Source organism: Spermophilus citellus, assembly GCF_964194105.1.
Source record: "Spermophilus citellus genome assembly, chromosome: 6".
NCBI classification, from domain to species: Eukaryota; Metazoa; Chordata; class Mammalia; order Rodentia; family Sciuridae; genus Spermophilus; species Spermophilus citellus.
The window spans coordinates 121,050,756-121,076,227 of NC_138187.1; the positions used below are offsets into that span (position 1 = coordinate 121,050,756).

The 25,472-nt window shown below is 34.2% G+C and overlaps 1 protein-coding gene across 1 annotated transcript in view; it reads left to right on the plus strand.

Annotated features, from left to right (window-relative positions):
- The window catches only part of USH2A (usherin), a gene marked incomplete at its 3' end in the record, with an annotated part of 798,897 nt that overhangs the window by 435,803 nt on the left and 337,622 nt on the right, over window positions 1-25,472 (plus strand). The window contains exons 33-35 of the mRNA XM_081297837.1: window positions 2,226-2,385; window positions 3,770-3,941; window positions 9,372-9,519. Coding sequence (XP_081153963.1) covers window positions 2,226-2,385; window positions 3,770-3,941; window positions 9,372-9,519 — 480 coding nt within the window. The remainder of the gene's footprint in view (window positions 1-2,225; window positions 2,386-3,769; window positions 3,942-9,371; window positions 9,520-25,472) is intronic.

Sequence of the window (25,472 nt, forward strand, 5' to 3'; positions counted from 1 at the left end):
TAATTGCTACAGAAAACTACTCCCATCTATGCAGATATCCTGGATGAATTTAGGATTTAGATGATCAAGGTTACTTTCAAAGCATGGAGTTTATGGTATGAAGAAGAGCAGGGCATTCAGTGATATGGAGATACCAAAGTGGCGATGCTAGGATGCATTTTGACTTACCAGCTAGAGATAACTAAATTCTAGTTGTGCAAATATCAGGCTTTCTTTGAATGAGGTGACTTCTTCATCACCTACAAATTGGGTAGCCAAGTCCCTGCCTCAGTAAACTAGAATGTAAGAAAGACAGAAAATTTACCCCACTCCAAGGAGTTTATTGGCCAAAGAACTCCATAGCATCCAATCTCAGTGACAGTTTACCAAAATAATCTGGTATATCTGGAAGATATCCCACAACCACCAAATTCCTGCAAATCAGGGGAAGGAAAGGAAAAGAACAGAGTAATAGCAGATCTACTGTGTTACCATATAACCACATTATAATCTTGGCCAAGATTGGGTCAGAGTTGTTCTTTGCATGAAGTTTTTCCACAGTAAATAATAGTTTACACTCTTGGTTTCATCTGAATCCACTAATTCATGATTTTTAACTTTGTAAACCTCATAAAATGCTGGTCTAAATGAAGGCACTCTGGTTCTGTTTCACTCCTGTGCACATGGTGCAGCTGTTATTGCCATCTGTCAGCAGTCGCTGGCATTGCCACACTGCTTCACCACCAACTTTAGTGTCCTTGCAATGTGTCTTCTCTTCACATTGGTTGAAATTGTCCCTTGTCAAGTTGGCACCATTGGATATGTGTACTGCAGAATTTGCAAAGAAAACAAGATCTAATCAAAAGCACTAGGAGTCTCTTCTTGGTGACCACTTCTCCCCCCACCTCTACCCCAATTTAACTCTATTGGCTACAAAGTTACTGTTTTGCCTTTTTTTCTGGTGACCTAAATGTTTAGCCAATTGATTGTACTTTGCATGAAAATCAAAGTGTTCTTTTCCTAGTTTACTTTTGCTATCAGTGCAATGCAAAATCTATTTGCCTGAATTAGGCTGAATTTCATTAATCTTTTAAACATGAAATTGTAATGGTTCAAGGTTAATGAGATTTGAGACTATGTGTTACTTAAATTGTGACTAACATATTTCAAAACTATTCTAGAAAATAATGATAACTTTAGTACAATGTGAAAGTATAAGGGGTGTTTAAACCCTGGTAAACTTGACTATGCTTGGGTTGTATTATTGAGTACCTTTATAAGTAAAATGTTCATGGTACTTTAGAATTGAATGAGGAAATTACAAATTAGTTTATACTAATTCAAGGGATTTGGTATCCATTCCAAGGTTAGACAGGAATAAAAAGTACTACGAACTTCAGGGAAAAGAGAGATTATTTCTGGCTAGTGTACTCTCCTCCTTTTAGTGGTCATCTTTCATAACAAGTTGAACTGTATATAGATCATCACATTCATTTTTTCATATTGATTCAAACACATGCATTTGAACCCTACAGTGTGCAGTCACTGTATTACATACTGAAGATGCAAAGTAAATATGGCACTATTCTTTCTCTAAAGATGTATAGTACAGCTGATCAGAAAGTCATGGAAACACATAATGACACAGTGTTGTAAGTGTCATGCTAAAGGTATGTACAGAGCACTATAGGGGTCAGAGGAGGATAACTACTCCATTCTATACCAGGGAAGTATTAGAGCATCTCAAAAAAGAAACAGAGATTTGCATGGAAACGGACAATATGAAGGTCAAATAATAGTTGTCCAAATAGATAGCAAGGAATCTGGCAAACAATTACAAACTCAAAGTCATCATTATGGGCTACATATTTGCATTTCAAAAGTATCTTATATTGTCTTCAAATATGCTTTAAAATAATTTAATTATCTCATTTATAACATAGTCGTTGAACAAAGTCTAAACTCAGAAAATGACTTACCTGGTCATAGATTTTGAAGAAAACAGTCAAGTTGTTAAAATGAAAATTCAAACCAGGAGTTTGAGTGACACTTGTCTACCTAAATATGACAATAGTACATTTAAGGGATAAAACACCCTGTATTATATTACTATTGATTTTTATGGATACAGATTATTATTTTAAGCTTTATTTTAACAGTTCTCAGAGGTAGGAATGTTGAGGAGGAGTGAAATCGCCTGAATAAAAAGTACAATAGTAAATAAATTCTCCTTTCTCTTCTCTTAGATTTAGGGGTATTTACACCCCACCAGTTTCTATTGAGTGCATGCACACACGTGGGATGTACAAACAGTTCCCGGGTCACATTGTATACCGCAGAGCTGCCACCAGAATATGTGGATCCCCCAATTCTGACTCCCCTGGATTCTAGAACTATATATGTACAGTAAGTAGAAATGTGTCTGTCACACACTGGTTCATGCAAGAATCCCAGTGAGTTCAATCAGGGGAAGGGCTTGTGACATAAAATTAATTTTATTGTGATTAAATGCATAAGAATGATTAGATCAGTGGTTCTGGGAACCTTTGATTCTCACTTGCCAACTTAATTTCCATTTTGTCTTTAAGCAATCAGAATGAACCACATATGTACACAGATTCTGTGCAAACTTCAATAAAGAAAAAAACTGACCACTTACATGTCTACCATCTGCTTTGTATATGTGGAACATTATTTGTAAGGATTTGAAATTGTAAAGCATATGTAGTTATTTTTCTTCTGAATATGAAGTAGAACCTTCTTATTTCCTTATTCCTTTGAAGTTGGGGTCAGAATGGAAATTTCGCATACAAACATGTTCAGATTCTGATATTAGTCATTATTATCCATTTCCTAATCCATAAGGTATAAAGTGTATCGCAGTGTTGAGCTAAAATCTAATAGTCCTGTCTTACCACAAATTAAATCTTGTTGACTTTTATTTCTTAACTCTGAATGAAAAGTGTAGACAATAAATTAGGACATTTATTCAAACTGAAAAGCATTAAGATTCATATCACATTGTCCTGTGTCTCAACTCTCAGATTGGCTTTCAGTTGCTCTTAGGTCTAGCCACATTACTTGCCCCAAAAGACTTTCTACTACTCTGAGTATTTCTCACATGAACTATTTCCTGTCCATTCTGCAACTTCCCCTTCTCATTTTCCTTGACATATTGTGATCCTCATCTGGAATATCCCTTGCTTTGCCTTCAACCTATCCAAATCCAATCCCTCTATTGAGTATAAATTCGTGCACAATCATAGACAGTGTTGTTCCCTCATCCAAGGAGTCCTCCTTGATTACTGTAGCCCCCTGCCATCTTCAATTCTCTGTATTCTATAATTACATGTTGATGCTATGTTAAATTGCTGTAAATTTTAGGAAAATTATGTTATTTTCCTGAAATAAGGATTTATAAGAGAGAGTGTTTCTCTCCTATATGTCATAAATCGTCAGATATTCTGTTTCTCCCAATTTTTTGTTCTCTGGCTTGAATTCAAAATTAATACCCACTCATACCTTATTTGTTTTTTCACATTATTAGCTATTTAAAATTGTTAGTAACCGGGGGCAAGGACTACACCATGTTTTCTTTATGCCACTTGGTATAGGCGTTTAATAATTACTGTGGTATTTTTGGAAATGAATCATTTTTGAGCTTTCAGTGCTTTTTTTTTTTTTTACAGTGGCACAAATCCAAGCTCACCTGTGTCCTCTGAAAATCCTGCACGTGTCACTTTTGACTTGATTGAGTGATGATAATAATATATATATTTTCCATTTCCAGGTGGAAACAACCAAGGAAACTAAATGGAATTCTAGAACGCTATATATTATATATTTCGAATCACAGACATGATTTTGCAATTTGGAATGTTGTCTATAACAGTACTGAACTTTTCCAGGATCACACGCTACAACACGTTTTCCCTGGCAATAAATATCTCATCAAATTGGGAGTAAGTTCACTTTAATTCTATCATTTTCTCTGTTCTATTCCTTTCTTTCTTTCTTTCCCTCCATTTATTCCATCTTTTCTCCCTTCCTCACTTAAAACAAAAAATGCAAAACACCAAAATGTTACTTATTGATATTTGTGCTGAAAACTTGCCTCTCACCCTAAATGTGAATTCTGTTGATCTAATATTTGATTATTCATAATTTGAAAAATGAGAGAATAAACAAATTGAATCAGTAGATTTTCCCCAAATATAATTTTGGTTTATCAGAATTATTTTTTTAATTATTTTTAGAACATTGTAATTATTGAGAGCTTTGCCAAAAAATGCTTAGATTAACAAGGATAATTTTCTGTGGTGCTTGTATTTAGTTAAAAAACAATGGACACTATGAAAATTTAGATCTTATATTTTTAAATGAAGATTAAATGACCCCCAAATAATCTTGATTGTTTTTATACTGAGGTTTTTGTTATACTTTGATCCTGGAAGAAAAGTCACTTAATAAAACTCCAGAATCAACATAGTTTAGAAATTTCTTTAGATAGACAATAGCATTTTTAATGCAAAATAGCACTTTTATATAAAGGTCTTTTAAAAGACCTTGATATGGAATTTATACTCAGTATTTCCTTTTGTATTTTTGATGAAATATAATCTTTTTTAAGTTTAATAGCACATCTGAAAATAACTGAATATAAACATGAGATTGTCCCTATTTGTTTTAAACACACTCTTCATTTTATAGCAATACCTATATAAGGATATTTGCTTTGATAAATGCCATAGAAAATATTCTGCTCTTGATTATGAATAAATTTACATTTATGTAGACACTGTGTATGCATTCATTTTACTTAACATGCTCTTGAATGCTCTAAATATTATACCACGAGAAAATAAACTACATTCAACTACTGCTAACTCTCTGACTTGACACCACAAAACAAGGGCAATCAGACAATGTTAAAAATCCCATTCAAAGCTGACTCCGTGTGCCTAGGTGTTCGGCACAGTACATGGGTCTATGAAACGACACTTTTGATTACTTGCAATTGTATTATTCAGCAAGAAGTATATTGACTTGATTTTTAAAAGCTAGCAGAGAAGTTCACAATATTCAAAATCATTGTAATATCAATCTCAAGAAAACTCTGAATTGCTTGGGAACAAACAAAATTAAACAGGAATTATTGTGGTTTGGGATTTTATCAGAAGGAGGCAAATGATGTCTTGAAAAATAAATACCACTAACTTAGGAGCCCGCTCCCCTGAATTAAAATTCATATTTTGCCTCTAACTGAGTAACCTAAGACAAATTTATTTAACCACATTGAGTTTCACTTTCTTCAAGTCTAAAATTAGGATATTGAACTAAATGATTTTAATGTCTTTCTGAGCCCTAAAATTCCAAGATGCTATAATAGCAACCCTAAACAGTATTCTTTGGACTCAGTATCTTTCAGCCTTGACTAATGCTGATGTGAGAAGTCATAAAGATGTGGAAGTCCTTATCCTAATACTTGCTGGGAAATAAACTTGCTCACATTATTTTCAATTTCACTGTATTTATCAGGGCAGAAAATACTCTAATGTGTTTTCAGGAAGTATTCAACTAAAAGGTTTTTTACTTAACTCTGTTAAGCAATAAATTAAATGAACCAGAACATTTTAGGTTCATCTTGGTTAATTGAGGGATTATTGTATATTTCACAGTTTCAGTGTAATATCCAGCTCTCAAGGTCATTAGATTAGTAGAAAGAGATCAGGTTCTCAGCAAAGTGGAGTTGTCTTTATAGATTGTCTTAGCCTGTTGACTAAGTGCTTGCAAACAAAACCTCCAGAGAGCAAAGCCTTTAAACAGCTTTTGGGATACAGGAAGATTCATGGGGATTTGAACCACTGTGATTTACTTCATGCTTAGAGCAGAAATGTTACTTCATGTTGCTTCATTTAATTTTTGCTTTTGACTGGATAATGAACTTCAGAAACACAGAGATGGCCTCTTTCAAACATTTATGTGCAGTTCAAAACACAGTACTTGGTGGAAACTGGAGGCTCAACAAACTATTCTTGAATGAAATTAATGACCACCCAGTACGATTATTTCATAAATAATCTGAGACTTTTGGTATAATTGAATAATTTGCTGGGAGATATCAGAGTTAGGGATTGTGTGGTTCCAAAGCATATGATCTTTCCACTGCAAGAAATAGTATATTGACTTGCTGCATTCAACAAAGGGTATTTTGAAGCATGGTAGCTCCTAATAAAGAGAATAAATTAGCAGTTAAATAAAGAAACTATTAATGCAATCACATCTCAAAAATGCTAGTTTTGGATCTTCCTAATAGTCATAATTTCAAAAATAATTGATAATAATTTCATTATTCATGCTTTTCTTTATATAAAAATTGAATTTCTAGTCTGTTTAGTTAGTACTCTTCATGTCATGGTGGTATCATGACTTTGTGAATTTTGTTTTCAAATTGTTATCAGTGAATAAAAGCAAAGAAAATAGTTTAGAATGTCTTATTTCAATGGCTCACAGGCTTTTAAAGACCTTGCCATTTCATAGAGGCATCATTAATAAGTGCCACTATTTGTTTAATCTGTCCAAACCAGAATTTTAATCAGCATTCACCTTCATTGAATGATGTGGCCTTTGGTACAGGTAGGTTAAACAGGAAACCCATTGGTTCAATCTCATGCAGATGACATCAGATTAGACTAAAAAGAAACAATTTGAAGAATAGGCCTTCTTAGTGCACAAAGAATTCAGGCAAAACCAGAACAACAAACATTGAAGGCAACTTTTTAATGTATTACTTATGTATTTCAGCAGTCTTTTTATGCATAGTTTCATTAACCAGAAAAATATATCATGAATTCCTTGTATTCTTGAGGGGCTTCTCTAACAAGTTAAAAGTTTACAGATCTCAGATGATGCAATCCAAAGAAGAGGATGTTTTCATTGTCTTTGAAAATACCACATAATTCTCAAAACAAGTTCAATTTCTTCCACATTCTGTTTTAAGAAATATAAAATTATATATCACATACTAAATTATGTCTTTAAGGACAGTTAGCAAGGGAAACTTTTTAGGACATAAATAAGAAAAAATAGTGACAAATAGCTATGGTAATTAAATCTCAGTGTGTGATCTGCTTAGCAATAAGTGCTGCAACATTTTTTTTTGCTCCTAACATAATAATCTGGAAAATATAAGTGGGATGTATTTTCTTTATATATAGACTAGGAAAAAATGCTCTTTAGACTATTTTACCTTTGATAACTTACTTATATCATATGGCCTCTTCTCCTGCCATATTTTTTATAGACTTTTAACACATTTGTGTGTATATATGTTTAAGTGTTTCCCATTTTAATTTTCAGTTAGCTAATTTTTGGACTAACACTGGCATGTCCTAAAGTTTTGGATCACCTTTTGCCCATGTAGTCAACTGAGTCTTCTTTATTTGTAAAGATTTCATTCTCAGGAGGAATATGTTTTTTTTCCTTATGAACATATGCACACCCCATAACTGAGAATTAGAAGAAACCCACAGAGGTAAAGATAGCCCTCAATCTTAATGTAACTTAATGTCCAGGTTGCAATTCCACCCATCTGAAACTTTCTTATGCTGAGGAGAAATTATTCTAAAGACATGGGCTAATGCTGTATTCTTACCACAGGAAGTCAGCATGCTCTAGAGGTTGGTTGGCCATGAATTGTTATTTGTACTTATAATGAAAAATCTGCAGCAATTACAAAAACTTAGTTGGTAGTAGTATACTACAAAAAAAAGAAAATATCTAAAAATTGACAGTCTCCTCCTATCTTTAGGGAAAAGAATATTGACTGTTTAGGTTTCAGAAAATCATTCCTGCAATATCTAACTGAAAAGTAGCAGATAGGCTAGAAGAAATAAAAAGGTGCTAATTTTTTTATGTTAGTATTATCTATCTTTCATGAAAATAGACTAAATAACTGTACTTCTCATATCGTCTATAATTTTGCTTCACTTCCTTATTGATTTTGGTAAAATTTAATGCTTTGTGAAACATTTTTAAATTTTATTGTGTAAATTGTAGTTGTAGCTTGAAGAGATACTGAACAAAACTTAAATAAAGTTTTGAAATAGTATTGGTATGTAAAGATAAAAACCTTAATATTTTCTAGCAAATATAGTCTGGAAAAACCCTGTATATATGTATCAACTTCCTGAAGAAATGCTCATACAGTAAGTTTAAGAGTTATTCACCATTTATTATAAAAAGGCACACAGAAGTTCTGAGTGTTTTCAAAATTCATGTCACTGCTTCTGTTATTCATAGTACCTGATTAAGGAGAAAGGCTCTGTGTAGTTAAGCTTTCATTGTTGTCACCAAAATACTTGATAAGAACCATTTAGTGGAGGAAAAGTTTAATTTAGGGCTTACATTTCAGAGGTTCAGTCCACAGTTGACTGACTCCATTGCTCTGGTCCTGAGGTGAAGCAGAACATCATGGTGGAAGGTTGTGGTGGAGGGAAACTGATCAGTTTATGTCAGAGAGGAAGCAGAGAAAGAGATCACAGTGCCAGGAACTATATATAAACCAAGGTCATGCCCCAATGATCTACTTCTTCCTGCCATGCCCTACCTGCCTATAGTTACCACCCACTTAGTCCATTCGATTAGGATGGACTGGTTAGGTCACAATTCTTAATCTAAACATTCCTGCATTAACACAGGAGCTTTGGGGATACCTCATATCTAAACTATAACAGGTTCTGTGATTATGTTAAATTTGTCAGTTTAATGACAAATTTCATGTTTCAATGAAGCCTATCTCCTCTGACACATAAGTAGATTATTTGTCCATCTAAGTCACTAAACATTCACTCAACAGTATTCCAGATTGAGAAGGATTGTTTTATTTAATTTTACATATCAAAATATAAATACATTGGTCATGTTATAGTAAATAAAAAGCAATTATACTTGCTGTACATCATTTTTTCCCCTCCAAAATAGTTATCTTATCCCCAAATGGTCTTCAGTCTCTAGTGCTTTTCTCATGTGGTCAATACCCATGTGCATGTGTGAGTGTGTAAGCATGTTTACTTTGTTCTGGAAACCTTTGTGCAAGGCTAACTTTGGCAGGGCTATTCACCCAGTCGGTATATGTCCTTGATCTCCAGGCTCTGACTTAGGAGAGTTCTTACCTCACACATTCTGGATAAATTTCTACATATCAGAGATTGCTGTCTTATGCCCTAAAAAAGTAAACTAATTAAATGTCAAACTTCAGCTTTGAAACAAATTCATTTTGAGGAGTGAAGGGAGCATCATTTAACAAAATCTAAAACTTCAGTTATGAATTTTCTTTTTTCATAAACTTTGGGGACCCAGAGTGATGTATACTTTTTCACATCTCTCTTTAGGTTTGCACAGGTGGTGGATGCACATTGAGTGAGGCCAGTGAGACCATCACTGAGGAAACCATCCCAGAGGGTGTGCCACCTCCCAGAGCCCACTCCTATTCACCGGACTCCTTTAACATCTCCTGGACTGGGCCTGAATATCCGAATGGTAAGTGAACTCTTTTAGCCTCAAGTTAAAAAGATGATTAGCAAAGGTAAATTAATATTCTAAATGGCAGCTTATATGTGGTGCTTAATTTTTAATGATCATTTTAGCACATAAAATTCCTGAGATAGTATCCTTGTCTGTAGTTGGGGAGATTGTGGTTTTTAGGCTAACACAATTTTGGTGGCTCAAAAGTGCTCCCTTTTGATAGTTCTTGTGTACTGCATCTTATTGTCTAACATGCTCCAGGAGAGGTGAAGAGAACAAATGAGGATTCCCAAAGACTGCGGCTTTGAGAGTGACATTGTATTTTCAATGACTTTCAGTTTTTAACAGCCATTAGTTCTTCCTGGAGAAGTAGAGAGGTGGAAAGTTCATGTACATATTGTATTTCAAAATGCTTTTGATTTAATAAGTTTATCTTAAAAGAGGCCACTTGGAACTGTATTCTTTAATATACTATTTATAAATATTTCAACATGCAGTTTTTAAACAATGCATACATTAAACATACATACATTTATACCTATTTATCTTAGAGCAGATTGTGTGTATTTTTATGTGATCTATATGTCCTTGTATAGTTTGGAGAATTAAGCTAGCCAGTTAAATTTCTTTAAAACAAAACATAGAATAAAGAAATTTTAATAGCTTTTGGTAGAAATTACTTTATTTGGTTATTAGAAGTATCTTTAAGATTCACATAATGTAGTGCAATTGTTTCTCACTGATAGAAGCTTATGGGATATCAAATTCCATTCCTGCTTAAAACAAATATCAAGAAGAATTAATATCATAGAAATTCTTCTAAGTTACTCATTACTAAAAATTGAAATGGCCTCTTTCAGCATAGTCAAAAGGAAGGAAAGAAAAAAATGTCATTTTTTAAGTTTGTCTTATGTTTACTATGATATTAATTATTTCAGCCATCTCATTTTAATTAAACTTTTGGCAAATGCAGTAGATATATTTGAGGTGGCGGAGAGAATTCCAATAATTAGAGTGAGTAATTATCTCTGCTATTGAAGTTATTCTTGTACTAGTACAAATTTCCTAATAAAAAATAAATGGATGTCTATTTGATACTATATTAAGCATTCAAAAAATCTTGTCACAGGGCTGGGTTTGTGGCTCAGTGGTACAGTGCTTGCCTAGTACATGTGAGGCACTGAGTTCAATCCTCAGAACCCATAAAAATAAATAAATAAAGTAAAAGTAATATATCCATCTACAACTAAAATTATTACAAAAAATTGTCATACTTCTCGTACCACAAAGCAATCTAGTCTTCAGGTTGCAATGAAAATGTTAATGATTTATTCTGATTGGACCACTGCTAAATGCTGTTACATGATTTGCATAGTAGAACTCTTCCCTTTACCCCATTGGTAGTTGCAAATGAAACTATAGTTGTACTCAGAATTTTTGGTTGTCTAGGGAAATTTTTTCCATATTTCAAAAATCTTTGCTTATTATGCTTTGTACATTTTCAAAGCACTTTTTAAATATATTCAATGAGCAAGAAGAATTGGGGAGCTTTGGGAGATATTTGTCAACACTATCATGGTATTTTAAAGACTTGTGTTTAATAATAGCAGAATTTTCAGAATTTTTATTGTGGGACAATTGTTAGAAACTTAAAAGAGAATTTATTTTCAATCAAAAGAAGAAGAAGGTGATGATGATGATGATGATGAAACTACTTCTTTCTTTCCACTACTCTTTTTACTTTTCCCACAATTACCAGTGTTTAATTTCTACTGTGGATTGTCTGGAGGGGTAATCTGATTGCTGGAAAACATTTTTTTGCCTTTGTGTTTTCAAATGCTTCCCAGCAAATACCTGAGAAACAAAGTCCATGTTTTGCAGTCTGGCATTCAGGTAACGACAACTTGTGACTCAACCTAAATTTTTAGCACAGCTTCCCTTTTAGCTACCCTGGAATATTCAGAGCTTAATGTAAAATTGAAAGATATGGGTATGGAGTCAAATAGGCCTAGAGTCAAAAGGTATAACAGGTCCATAGACACACGTGCATTTAGCATTTAATCATCTGTCACAGGTGTTGCTTGCCTGGTTTTAACCATTCAGGCTCCAGAATCTTAACTCCATTAGTCAGTTATGTTTCTAAATTAAATTTTAAATTTTTATTTTAGTTGTAGAGAAATACAATATCTTTATTTTATTTATGTATTTTTATGCGGTATAAAGGATTGAACACAGGGCCTTACATGTGCTAGGCAAGTGCTGTATCACTGAGCTACAACCCCAACCCCTAAATGAATATCTTTTTCACTAGGACTTTGTAAACATGGAAAAAAAGATTTGTCAAGGAAAATTAAACCCATTTCCTATCATGAGAACTATGTATATTTCTGTATTTGCCTAAGTGACAAAATACAAAAGTTGTACAAGTGTTCTGGCATAAATGTGTATTTATTGCCCAGGAAGCAATTGATAATCTTTTTGCCAGCATGGCTTAGAAAACAGTCTCTACTTTTTCACAACTGATTCTCATCTAAGTGATTAACTCCTATTCATTAACATCTAGGCATAATCCTTACCCAGGGTTCTAAGAAAATGGATTGTTCCCTGGTAACTTCAGCTCTTCTTTTTTCTGTCAACCTGGTTCTGCCCCATAGCACCCGTACTGAGATGGCATGTGCACAGAGAATTTTTCCCTTATTACTCTATTTTGTTCATTAATGTATCAGCCACTCCAAGAATAGTGCCTATCACACAATAGATGCTCAGTTTAAAAGCTGTCAACTTCGTCTCTCCAAAATTAATATTAAATAGCAATTTCAGGGGAGGATGTGGAAAAATTGGAACCCTCATGAACTGTGGATGGGAATGCTAAATGGTGAATATGCTAATTGGCATAGGATCCAGCAACCCCACTTCTTAGAAGTTATGAAAAGCATCATAAACAGGATCTTGAAGAGGTGTTTGTAAACCTATGTTTACTGTACATATTATTCACAACAGTCAAGACATGGCAACACAAATGACTATAAACAGATGAATACATAAACAAACTGTGGTCCATACATACAATGGAATATTACTTAACCATTAAATGAAGGAAATTCTGTCATATACAACAGCATAGATAAAACATGAGGACATTATGATAAATGAAATAAGCACTCACAAAAAGACAAAGAGTGCATGAATCCAATTAATGTGAGCTATCTACAGTATCCAAACAAATAGAAACAGAAAGTAGAATTACAGTCACCAGGTATTATGTGAAAGGGGGAAATGGAGAGTTGCTATTCGATGGGTATGGAATTCAGCTCTCCAAGATGAAACTTTCTAGAGATCGGTTGCTCAGAGTGCCCATGCAGATAACTTCACTGTACACTTAGAGTTGGTTAAGATGGCAAATTGTGATATGTGCATTTTCACCATTATAAAAGAACATAATAGCAATAAAAGTCAATAAGCTTTTAAACTGGAAAAAAAGATTAAGGATTGTGTTAATTTAAAATAATAAAATCTTATTGATAAATAATCAAATAAAGATACATACATAAAATATGTATTTATTAAGCAAGGGTAAGATCACACTGTTTGTTCTGTTGTGTAACTTAAATTTTTCTCTGCTATTGTGATAAAAAATATTCTTGCATGACAGTTAAAACTAACTTGACCTCATTCTTTAGAAAAGTAGTATAGAATCCCACAGAATAAAACCTCAGCATAGATGACTCATCATTTATTGATGGACATCTACATTTCCATATTTTGCTCTTACAAATAATGCAACTTGCTATTAATTGCCTTACTCTGCCTTGGACCATCTTTAAGCGTGAAATCATTATCACTTGATTCACACCTAAGGCTTTGCTTGCCTTCAAATATGTCCTGCTTAATTCTAGTCCCTTGCTTCACATACCTGCAAAAATGATGGTGTGACACTCCAGGTCTATGTTTCTCTAATCAGAGTCCTTTGTACTCCTGTTCCCTCTGGCAAAAGTGTCCTTTATGAGCTTTGATCTCAGGCAGGATGTTAAAAACTCTAAGAGAACAACTTTTAGGTCCAAGGTATATAGGAACCCTTTGTTATGGAAGACCTTGACTCTTCCTTTGTCATGCTATTAGCCACCAAGTGAAGTAGCACAAGGGACTGCTCTCTAATAAATTAGTGACCTGTATTTTGTGGATTACAGATGTATAATTAGAATTACACTTTTGAGAGCATCCAAATTCTCATAAGCCATATTCCCTTTTAGAAGCTTTCTTTTTAAAATCTTGAAATGTGTCATTTCCTCACATTTGGACTTTACCTTGCTAAAACAGCATAGCTATCTGACTATATCACATTAACCCCTTATTATCTAGCAAAACACTATAAATACCACTACTAAGGAAACATTTTCAACTAATTTGAATGTTTTTCTATTTTTATTTTTATTTATTTATTTTATTTTTATACTGGGGATTGAACCCAGGGCTTTGAACTAAGCTATATGCCCAGATCTTTTTATTTTTTATTTTGAAACAGGAACTCAATACATTGCTTAGGGCTTCCCTAAGTTGCTGAGGCTAACCTCAAACTTTTGATTCTCCTACCTCACTCTTCTGAGTTTCTGGGATTTACAGGCATGTGCCACTGTGCCTGGCTATATTTAAAAATACTAGCTTTAAAATTCTTATTCTTTTCCAATAGTTGCATGTTCTTTATCTTTACCTAAGAAGATATGCCTAATAATAGTTTCTGTGTTGGACTGTGAGCTATATGAAGGCAGGAATTACATGTGCCTCAACTACTATAGTCCCAGCCCTTGGCAGGATGCCAGTAACCGAGTATGTGGGTTTTAAATAGCTATTGAGTGAATTAATGTTTACTGATGATAAGGACAATAATAAAATTGTAATTGTGTTGATGGGAGAAGCATATGCGTATGCAATCATATAATATACATAAATGCACATCTCGATCACATCTTATAATTATGTAATCTGAATGGGGTGGTTTCACAGGCAGTGGAGAGGAAGGAATCTCTCCCTTTTGGCCTACTAAATGCTTAAAGCACAAACTTAGAGCCCTGTCCTTTTGCTCAAGTTTTCTTCAGCCTGGCAAGCTTTAATCATTCTACAGAGACAACACGCAGAGCTCTGTGTTTGGCGTGCTTCAGTGTGAAGAGATACATGGATGCCATGATCAGGATTTGTTAATTAAAATGTGTACATTGAGGGAGGAGCTTGAGAACTTGGCACCCATCGGACAAGGGTAACAGGTTCATCTTGAGAAATGAAGGTTGCTTAAGAAGGTTATGGAAATATTTTCCTAATCTACCATTTACATTTGTCTAACTTTGTGAGAATGTATATATAGTCAATGTAATAAGATAGTGGCAATCATGTCAATACAAGTAGAAAACTTTTAGGAGGTTGATAATTTTTTGTAGATTTATATATAGTGCCCTGAAGACAATAGAACATTGTTAGAAGAACAGTTAGTTCAGGTTTTGAACATATACATTATTTCAGTAGAAAAACTGACTAATGTAGATTTTTTACAGAGTGTATATAGTTGCCCTTCACATGAACCAATGATGTTATAGAAGAGGAATTTTATGATTATATATGTGGTATAAGTGTAAATATAAATGAAGTATTCGTGAATAGAAATATATATTTGAATTCCTGCTATTGCTAATAAATAATAATAATAATAATAATAATAATAATAATAGTTCCAATTTATAATTATTTGCCTAGTACTTTAATACTTCTAAATTACCCCATGAAATGGCATTATCTCAACACTCATATTTGGAACCTCACATTTATATAAATTAACCAATTTAATTATTCAAAATCGATTGACAGCTGGTTAAGTAGAAACCTAATAAAAAATAAAACAAGCAATGAATCACAAAAATTCAAGATGTTGTTCTGTACTCTTCTGCCTCTACTTCTTATAGAAATTCTCTTAAAGTAGGATTCCATCTAGCACAATGAAAAGAAAAAAAAAGAAAAAAAATTAAGTTATTTTTACTTGTTCAATATGTTGTTCTCAGTGCTAATCGACAAAGTTCTTTAAATCTCCATTCTGATTTTTATCTGGTTTTAAAGAAATACCTATTTGTGGTTCTTTTCAAAAGAAAGAATCATTTGTGGTTACATGTTGAACTAATTTATTTTTAAACAGCTAATATGTGATTCTATTTACTTTCTTGGAAATTCTCAGTTTTAATAGGTGAAACAGATTATAGAATTCAGTGAATCGCTTAGGAAAACTGCTTGACAGTTTTGAGCAAACCTTGTGTAACTTTTATGAAACACCTCCAATCAGTTTGTCAGGTAGAATTTCCCAAGCAGTCTTTTTTAGATTCCGTTGATTCCATTTTTAGGAGAGCATAACAGTAATAAGGCATTATTCCACCATGTGAGAGTTCTTCTCTTTTCCCTTTTAATTGAAGGATCAAGTATTCACATAGGGAGATATCTGCCACATCCAATCATCATCCAGACCTTGGGGACAACCCTCAGTTGATATGCATATTGCCATGCTGCACTGGAAAAAAACAAACAAATATGTTTGGAGCATCTATATTCAGCATGCATATTATTTTATGACACACTAAAGTATTGTTGTTTAATTCTTACAGTAAACAGAAATCTTCAGTGTAAATAGAGATGCCTTGTATTAAATTTACATTGTATTGTACTCATTGAATTTTCTTGGTTATATATGACAACCTATTGAGCACCTTAGGAAATACAATTTGACATAACATGATGAAGAGGCACAAAGATATATACCCCAGTGGATGTGCTTTATGGACAATTATGATTCAGCTTCCCTGTGAAAATTAAACACCTTAAAAATTCCATCATTATGGAAAGAGAAAGGTAATAAACTCGAAACTGCTTGCATTAGACAGCCAATGAGAATTAAGTATCCATTTGTGGATTATCCTTCGAAGAACTGAATGTGTACAACTGGATTAAATAACCTGGCTTCCCTTTATCACATAGCATAATATGGGTTTTTTTACACCTATCTCAATAACTATTAACACAAAAGATTAAGCAAGTAAAAGCACAAAAAATGCAATATAGTAAGAGATAATAAATTAAATGGCACTAATTTTTTTCTGTTGGATTTTTATCTTTTGCCTTTCTCCACTCTACCCTGTGCCTTACAAGGCTATAGGAAAAATAGGTATAGAAAGCTGTAAGGTATAATGTTCTATGCACTTTGGAGTCTGAAGGTATCAATGCCAACATCTAGCTCTACCTTTCTAACCTGAATAACATTAACCAAGTTACTAAATCTCTCCAAAGTCTACTTTTATCATCTGTAAAGTGAAAATAAATCTCATTCACAGTGTCAATGGGCTTCCTCTCTCCCTGACTTCTTGTTGGCTTCTCCGTGGCAGCACCTGCAAAGGATGAGAGGGTAGGAAGAGAATAAAGTGTCAGAACATACTGCTAGTAGTTCCCTTTCTGTATGGCTCTGAACGGAGCTGTATTCTACCAAAAGCTATAACTCCTATCCAATTACCTTTTCTTATAAATCTCTCTTTCTTTAGGTTCTAGAACCCAATGTTACCCTTTACCCCACAAATGGAAGGATGTTTACTGACTCCTAGTCAACTAGTTAGCATGGTCTCCTAGGAGTCAGCCATTACTGGATCGGGTGGTTTATTATCATCTATTCCTCTCCCTTAACCCTACCCACATCTTTGTACATTGCCCCTTTACTAAAATCCCCTCAGTTATCCATTCGATTTGCCATCAATTTCCTGCTGTAACCATGATGGATTCCTAAATCTCATTTAATCCACTTTTAACACAGAGATTTTTGAAGCTGGGGTGGGGAGGATAATGGGAACTGTGGAGATAAATTTGAAATACTTTCATTCTAACAGTGTCAAAAAATAAATACATTTTTAAAACTCCATTTTGTTAAGCTTTGTTTTGGCACAATACACATCTTAAAAGCAAATAAAAAGAGAGCCATGTTCAAAGGTTCTGAAGGCAGTTTATCTAATAAGTCCATGATATTTAATTTTTAAGGAGTAATCAACTTACTGATATCTCAATGAGAGCTTTCATTTATTGTTATGAAATCCTTGTTATAATTAGTCAAATAATGGTTGGTGATATTTTTTCTCTTGATGGAGTAGTTCCATGTGCCAAGTTTGGCTTAAGGATTGTTTCTCAAATAAAATGTATGCCCTGGAATATTCAGACTATGTTAGCATCTGCCTCCCATTCCTGATCCCCATTTATCCTTCTATTCCACCTGGGTTTTCTTAATAAAGTTTACATGCATTCAATGGACTTAAAGAATGTCTTCTCTGTTGCATGATGAGTTTTATGAAGGCAGGAACCAGGACTATTATGATAACTTCTGTATTCCAGCATATAGTTCAATCTATGGCACACAGTAGGTGCTCCATAAATACATCTGATGAACCAAAATACTGTTAAAAATCTAATCCACTAAATCCAACGGGCTTTTAAAAAATATATTTTTGGTGTTTAGAAAGTATCTTTCTTTGAATTTTCTGGACTTGATTGGGGTAGAAGAGGAACTTCATTTTAGTGTGTGGAGGTGCATATGTATATGTATAGAAGGTATATATACATATATATGAAACCAATGGTATAGCATGCCAGTAAGTAATCCAGACCTGTAAAAAATTGTTTTTGAGAGATTTACAGACTAGTTTTTACAAAAGACCTGCAGTAAATGACATAGGTCAAAGCAGAAGATATAGTCTAAGCTTCCCAGAGCAAGTAGGCATTAATCTCATTCTCAAAGAAAGGGTCAAACCTAAATTCTTCCCTTTTATATGCATAACTCATAATTCCTAAGGCATATTCATATATACTCACTCCATATACGTGTAGCTGCCTCAGAACTTAAAAAAAAATGTTTACTGTTACGTTGATGTAGTAAGCAAAATATAGAAATGATTTAAATATCTAAATTTTGCTATACTAAAACAAGAGTAACACAGCCATTATCAACAATAGGGTTGGAACTCACAGATATTATGTTTTCAAGAGAAGATGAAAAAATAAAAAACATCTGACATGATTTCCCGTAATGCAAAACCATGCAAAACTTAAAAATTGTGTTGTTTAGGAATGAAGTCTTAGGCAGAAAAGTAAGACATGGTTCTTGAAATGTCATCATAATCATCTGTCAAGGAAATGAAGGATTTGAACCACGGACATCAGGGAGATTCCCGGTTCCTGACAATATTCTATTTTTTAACTTGACTGATTGGTTATATAGCATTTTTATTTTTAATTTTATCATTAAAGCAATTTAAGTGTGTTTATTTTCTATTTTCTATTTTATTATATGAGTATTAAAATAAAGGGAAAATAGTTATAAAGAAGTTATAAAGCATAATGTTCTATGAATGATAGAGTCTGAATATTTCAGGGCCAACTCATGGCTCTTCAACTCTCTAGCTGTATAAGATTGACCAAGATATTAAATCTCTCTAAAGTCTGTTTTTATCATCTGTGAAGTGAAAATAAAACTCATTGTACAATCAAGGGTGTTTTCCTGATGATTAAATGATACCTGATAGAAACAATAATGTTATTGTTTGAGCATAAACTTAGTCAGACCTACATGTTTGTCTCTTTTTTGCCTGTCTTTTTCCCTTGCAGAAGAGTTTTTATCTTTTTTTTAGTTGTAGACGGACACTATACTTTTATTTTATTTTTATGTGGTGCTGAGGATGGAATCCAGTGCCTTCCACATGTGAGGCAAGCACTCTACCACTGAGCTACAACCCCAGCCTGAGGTTTTGTTTTTTAATGAAGTGTTTCATTTTGATATAATTGTAGATTAATGTGCAGTTGTAAGAAATAACAGAGATCCCACGTGCCCTTTACTCATATTCCGCCAATGTCAAAATTGTAGTACAAGATCTCAATGAGGATTTTGACATTTTTTCAGTCAAGACATGGAAAAGTTCAGTCATAAGACATAGGTTTATTTTTAATTCTCAAATTGAAATCTCCTTTTTAACCAACAATATAAGGGTAAGATAGTTCTTTGGTAGCAGGTTTTTATAAGTTTTTCATGGTGAACTCCACGATCCAAAGGTAGGCCTTTTTCTTTTTTCTGAGTGGGGACATTGTCTTACCATAATCCATACTAGCATATCCCAACCATAAAAGGGTTTTTTGTTTGTTTGGTTTGGGTTTGTTTTAAGTATACAAAACTATTATAGGTATTTTTCTCTTAGAATATAACAGGACTAGTGCTAAAATGTGGTATTACCACATCCCTGTCGTAGTCACAACTAGTTACTACATATTCAAGAAAACATGGCTTTTTAAATGGTTATTTTAGATTTTTTTTTGTTGTTGTTTTTTGGCCCTTAGGGGGACTCAACCACTGAGCCACACCTCCAGCCTATTTTGTATTTTATTTAGAGACTGAATTGCCTAGCACCTCAATATTGCTGAGGCTGGCTTTGAACTCATGATCCTCCTACCTCAGCCTCCTGAGCTGCTGGGATTGATTACAGTTGTGTGCCACCTCACCTAGCTGGATATTTTTAACTCTTATTTTTTCTTACCTCCATAGTCTTCCCAATTCCAATCTACACTACATGTGATTTTAGATTAACGTTTCTGTATATCACTTCATTATACTCTTTAGTCACTTCATAAAATATTAATGCCTCTCTTGCATATCATAAGATCCAAACTCCTTGCAGTAGCATTAAAGGTCCCAGCCTTCCTTTGAAGGCTTTTTTTATTACAAGATTTTATCCAACTGCAATAATAACAGCAAATATCAGTATATTCAAGATACTTTTACTAAACCTTTACTTTCTTATGTCTATATATTAGTAATAACATTTTCCTCAGGATTATCTTTCCAAATTATAAGCTTTTCTCATTCCACCTTTATGGCAGATGTAGCTGTACCATGTAAAACATCAGCAAGAGACCCCACCTCTTTGTATAGAAGATCTAGATACTCTAAAGGCATGAGCAATGCCTTACCCAGGGTGATTGTTCTCTGCTAGAAGCTCCTGTATTTACCATGACTTAACTATGCCATTTGCCTGGTATAAAGGTTTTGTGGTATTTATCATTCTTTAACTTTTGGGTTGTTATTTAATCACACCTATGTTCTATTTACTTCTATAAGAGTAGTTCTTTTTTTTTTTTTCTGTCACCCAAAATACCAAATGCAGTCCCCTGTAGGCAGTTGACTTTCAATAAATGTATGTTAATATCTTCTTCATATTTCTCTTGATTGTTATTAGGACCACAGCATGTTCATCAGCTTTTGATATAAGATGTATTTTTAAAAAATTTTAGAAAATTAGTCAAGAAAGATAAAATGGGAGTAGTGACAACAGCAGAGTGAGATTTCTGGGTTCCATGCCTGAATTCATATTTTTATGACCTTGGACAATAAATCTTCTAAGGCTTCATTTCCTCATCTTTATAAAAATACAAAACAGTTATTATTTCTTGGAGTTGTCTATTAGTGGAAATATTCCACATAAAACAATTAATGGATTGATTCCAAGTAGGTAGTCAGAGCATTTTTTAATAATTTTAATTATTTTGTGTTCTATAATTTTGAAAATATTTACATGACATTTTAAGAACTTAGCTTTTTAATTTCTCCAAAGCCATTCATACATGTTCTATGTTCCAGTTATTAAAAAAAAAAAAGCTATCTCTTTGGCTTACAATAAAAATGCCCACTACATTATTTTCTTTAGCTTTGTATGTTCAGTTTAGAAATCTGAGGTCAATGAAATTTCAAATATTGTCATAATAGACTTGTTCCTTATTAAATCTGAATGTTTGAATCAAATTATGCAGTGTTCCAAACTTTAGTGATTTCATTTATATCAGAAACTCTGCTAATAAAAACAAGTTATGAAATATTTTGCCTCCATATCTTGATAAGAAATAAAGTGCTCTTTTGAGGTGATTCAGCGTTTTTGTCCATGAATTTACCAGGAGGTTATCTGTGTGCCCCCAATTCAGGGTTTTATAGGTAATGGCCTCGACCAAAGCAGATCAGAGGAAATGCTTACACTTGTCTCAGGCTCTCTTTTGCAGGGCATATGAGGCTACTAGCTCTAAACTACATCAGTATTTCACTTTGACCTGACTTTGAAATCTAGTGATTGACCATTCAGGTCTGGACCCAAAGGCAGAAAACACAGAGAGGTGAATATCATTAGCCCTTTCATCTACAGCACAGGTTACATTAACCCAGCTTCCTGATTCTGGGATAGGCCACTCTCATATTTCTGGTACTTGGCAAAGGCCTGATTGATCACTGATTTTATGTAATGTGACCAGAAAGGAATTTGGTATTATACCTCCCTTACTACAGTATAAAGAATGAATTATATGGAACATGATACACTAAGATACCTAAGTGGCTATTATCCTTAAATGTGAGATGATGTTAGAATAGACTAGATGACCATGGAAATGAGGGTGGTAGAAATTAATCTGAAATGTAAAGTCTTTGGGACTTTGTGATGGAGATGGTGTAGGGAATGTTGTGGAGGAAAGCATCAAGAATGACTTAGAGGCTGGGCGTGGTGGCACACATCTGTAATCCCATAGGCACAGGAGATAGAGGCAGGAGGATCATGAGTTCAAAGCTAGCCTCAGCAAAAATGAGGCACTAAGCAATTCAGCGAGACCCTGTCTCCAAATAAAATAGAAAATAGGGCTGGGGATGTGGCTCAGTGGCCAGGTGCCCCTGAGTTCAATCCCCAGTACCTCCAACCTCCCCAAAATAGAATGACTCGGAGGTCAGACTAACTTATCCAGTGTCCACTGCTTCTACAATTTTATCCTGCAATTCATCCCTCAGCCTGTTCTATGTTTGCTATCAAATACTGTTTATCTACAGAATAATGAGTAACCCAGTGGTGTATGCGTGTGTGTGTGTGTGTGTGTGTGTGTGTGTGTGTGTGTATAAAAGATGGACCTCGATCTTGCCCTATTCTTGATGTATGCTGGATAGGAAGAGTTTTGAGCAGGTGAATTAACTGTCAAAATTCTCAATTTGGGTCTCAGCTCATTTGCTATCTTACTCATCATATTCTAAGCTCTTCTCTCAATAACTGTCTGTTCTTTCTGTATCCATATTTCCAGATGTCATGGTTACCTAGTTTCTTAGCATAGACTGTTAGAGGTTAACTCATTAGAGTCAGGTAGACAAAAAATTAAAAAAAATTTAAATAAAGTAACGTTGGAGAGACTGTCACTGAAGGAGGTTACAGATATTTAAAAAGAAAAGAAAAGAAAAAGTCTCAAGTAAGAGAATTTTACACTTTTTACCACCTCAGTGGTAAGGTGGAGCCACTGATAGGAGCTTGGTGAGTACCCTGTCTTTCATCAGTCCCCAAGGCATTACTGAATTAGAGACCATAGTCTTTGATGTCCACAATCGCAGTTTGAGTTTTCACAAAATGATTCAATTATATTCATTATGTTCTCCCTGAGAAGACAGGTAAGTGTATAGTACTTACTAGAAAGATTTTCTTCAAAAAACGGTTAAGACTTTAAAGTTCATACTTAAGGGCTGAGATTTAGTTATAATGAAAATTAAGTTCTATAAAATATCTCATTTTCCAATATGTCAGATAAATGAGATATTATGCACATAATCCTGGCATAAAAGAAATTCTCTGCTCCTCAATTATGTAAAAAAAGGGAAGTATTGATTTGGGTACTTTCTAATTCTGTTCAAAAGCAGGTCAAACAGATAGCATTTCAAGGGTCTTCCTGCTTCTTTAAGAGCTTCTGCAACACATTATTTGCACATAAGATTTTTTGGAGGGATTAAATGATTGTTTCAGAGAGTGCCAGGCACATAGTAATTTTTTTTCATTCTTATTACTGTGATTTTATCTATTTCTCTTCCCTAACTTTTCTATGTATTAGTTGGTTTTTCATTATGTATCTTTCATTTTGTAATTTTAATTCATTTGTGCTTTGTGTGTTAAGAGCTAAATGGCATTATATCAAATACTTTCTCTAAGTATTCTTAGAGTCTTCATAAATGGGCACACTAGAAAATAAAAGAGAACAGATACTGGCAGCCATACCATTTTTTGAAACCATAAGTGATACATAATAGTAAAAGAAAAACTTATCCCCCAAAAAATTTGGAAATAAAAGAAATGTACTTTAAAAATGTACTTAAACTATAAAAAGTTGTCTTCGGAAAATAAAATGGGTTATAGGAATGGCCCTATTAAGAGCATTAACATTTTTTAAGAAAAGCTTAAATCTTAAGAGGATATATTGATCAAAAACTAATTGGTGAAAGAAAAAAAATGTGCTGAATATTTAAGACAGAGAAATTTTGATATAAGAAGTTGAATTATTTTACTTTTGCTGATGATTGAACCCAGGGCTTTGTGCTTGCTAAGCACACACTATACCACTGAGCTACACCCCAAGCCCCAGGAGTTGGATATTTTATATAAAGAGTTGGTTCAAAAGAGGTTGAAAGGGCTAAGAGAACAAAAGAGAAAAGGTAGCAGGCACTGGTTCATGAAGGATGATTGACAGGGCTGCTTTTTGCTGCTGTATTTGCTGATCTGTTACTTGAGCTTTTATGGGATACTGGCCCATCCAGAGATGAAACACCAACAACATTTCACTCCCGAAGAGGCTTCCAGTGCAGAAGTGCTGCTTCTGCTGTCTGAAATGCTGGAGACTGTGGGTGCTCTGGCCCTCTCCTGCAGAATGCAGCAAAGTCCTCAGTTCTTGAAGCTGGAAAATGGACATTTTCTCCAGATTGTCACTCTGTCCTCCTAGCAGTGCCCCCTCCCCACTCCACCAATGGCAGAATCTAACAGAAAACCAGTAAGCAAACCAACTGGAAGTGTAGTCCATAGACCTGCAGACTCAATAGAACAGAGCAGAGCAGGGTAGGTCGGAGGCTGTTACATCAGATAACAACCATCTTGATGCCTCCAACTTCAAACCCACACTTCTACTTTGTACTGCCTTCCACCACTGCAGTAGTCACTCTGTTTCTGCCTCACGTGCCCCAACCATACTTTGTATAAATGAAGATGCTGTCATTCTTGGTCACCGTGTAGATGTCTGGGAGATGCTAACCTCCCTGTGTGGTTCTGACATACCCACCTGGATATTCATCAATTTAAAAAATTAATTTACTAAACTGTAAATTAACACCTACTAACTTACATTACATAAATCAACAGGGAAAAGGAGGAAAGAATTTTGGTTATCATATACAAATCTCTATTTAATAAGAAAGAAAGCATGAGAGCACCTATGAGTTTTTTTTCCTATAATTAGTTGTGAAGCCATAGCAGTATTTACAACTTCTTCCCTTTTCTCTTGGGCAGTATCTCATTTGTTTGGGATTCTTTGCCTAGTGAGTTGTCCAAACTTGTATCATTAAAAGGCCTATGTCCTTAATGGTCTTGTCTTTATTGGGCTTGGGTAGACTTACTTTCAATACTTACATAATTGGATCTTTATACATAAAGAGATGCCCTTGGGGATGTCCTGAGTGTCGGCATGCAGGGGGATGCCTGCTTCCCCTTTCATATAGTATCTTTCTATTTTCCTATTAGAATAGTTGCATGAAGTTTCCAAATGGCCAGATAATATTCTCAGATTCTAATTTGGTAGTACTTTTCTTATAACCCATACATCCTGTAGGAACCCCATATCCACAGGATGTTTCCACTCAGCTTGTCCTGTGATGTAGACTCCAGTAAGCTGTGAGGCTATAGGTTAATGAGGATCATTGAAAGACAAGCAGTAAGTTCCATGGGTGTTAGTTCACTGCCTTACTTCCTTTGCTATGAATGGATTTCTTAATCAAAGGCAGTGTTGTGAAGACTATCCAGACCGTGAATGTAACATTCTATGAGTTCACCAAGATGACACTGCCAGACCATTGTGAGTAGGTCCAAGAT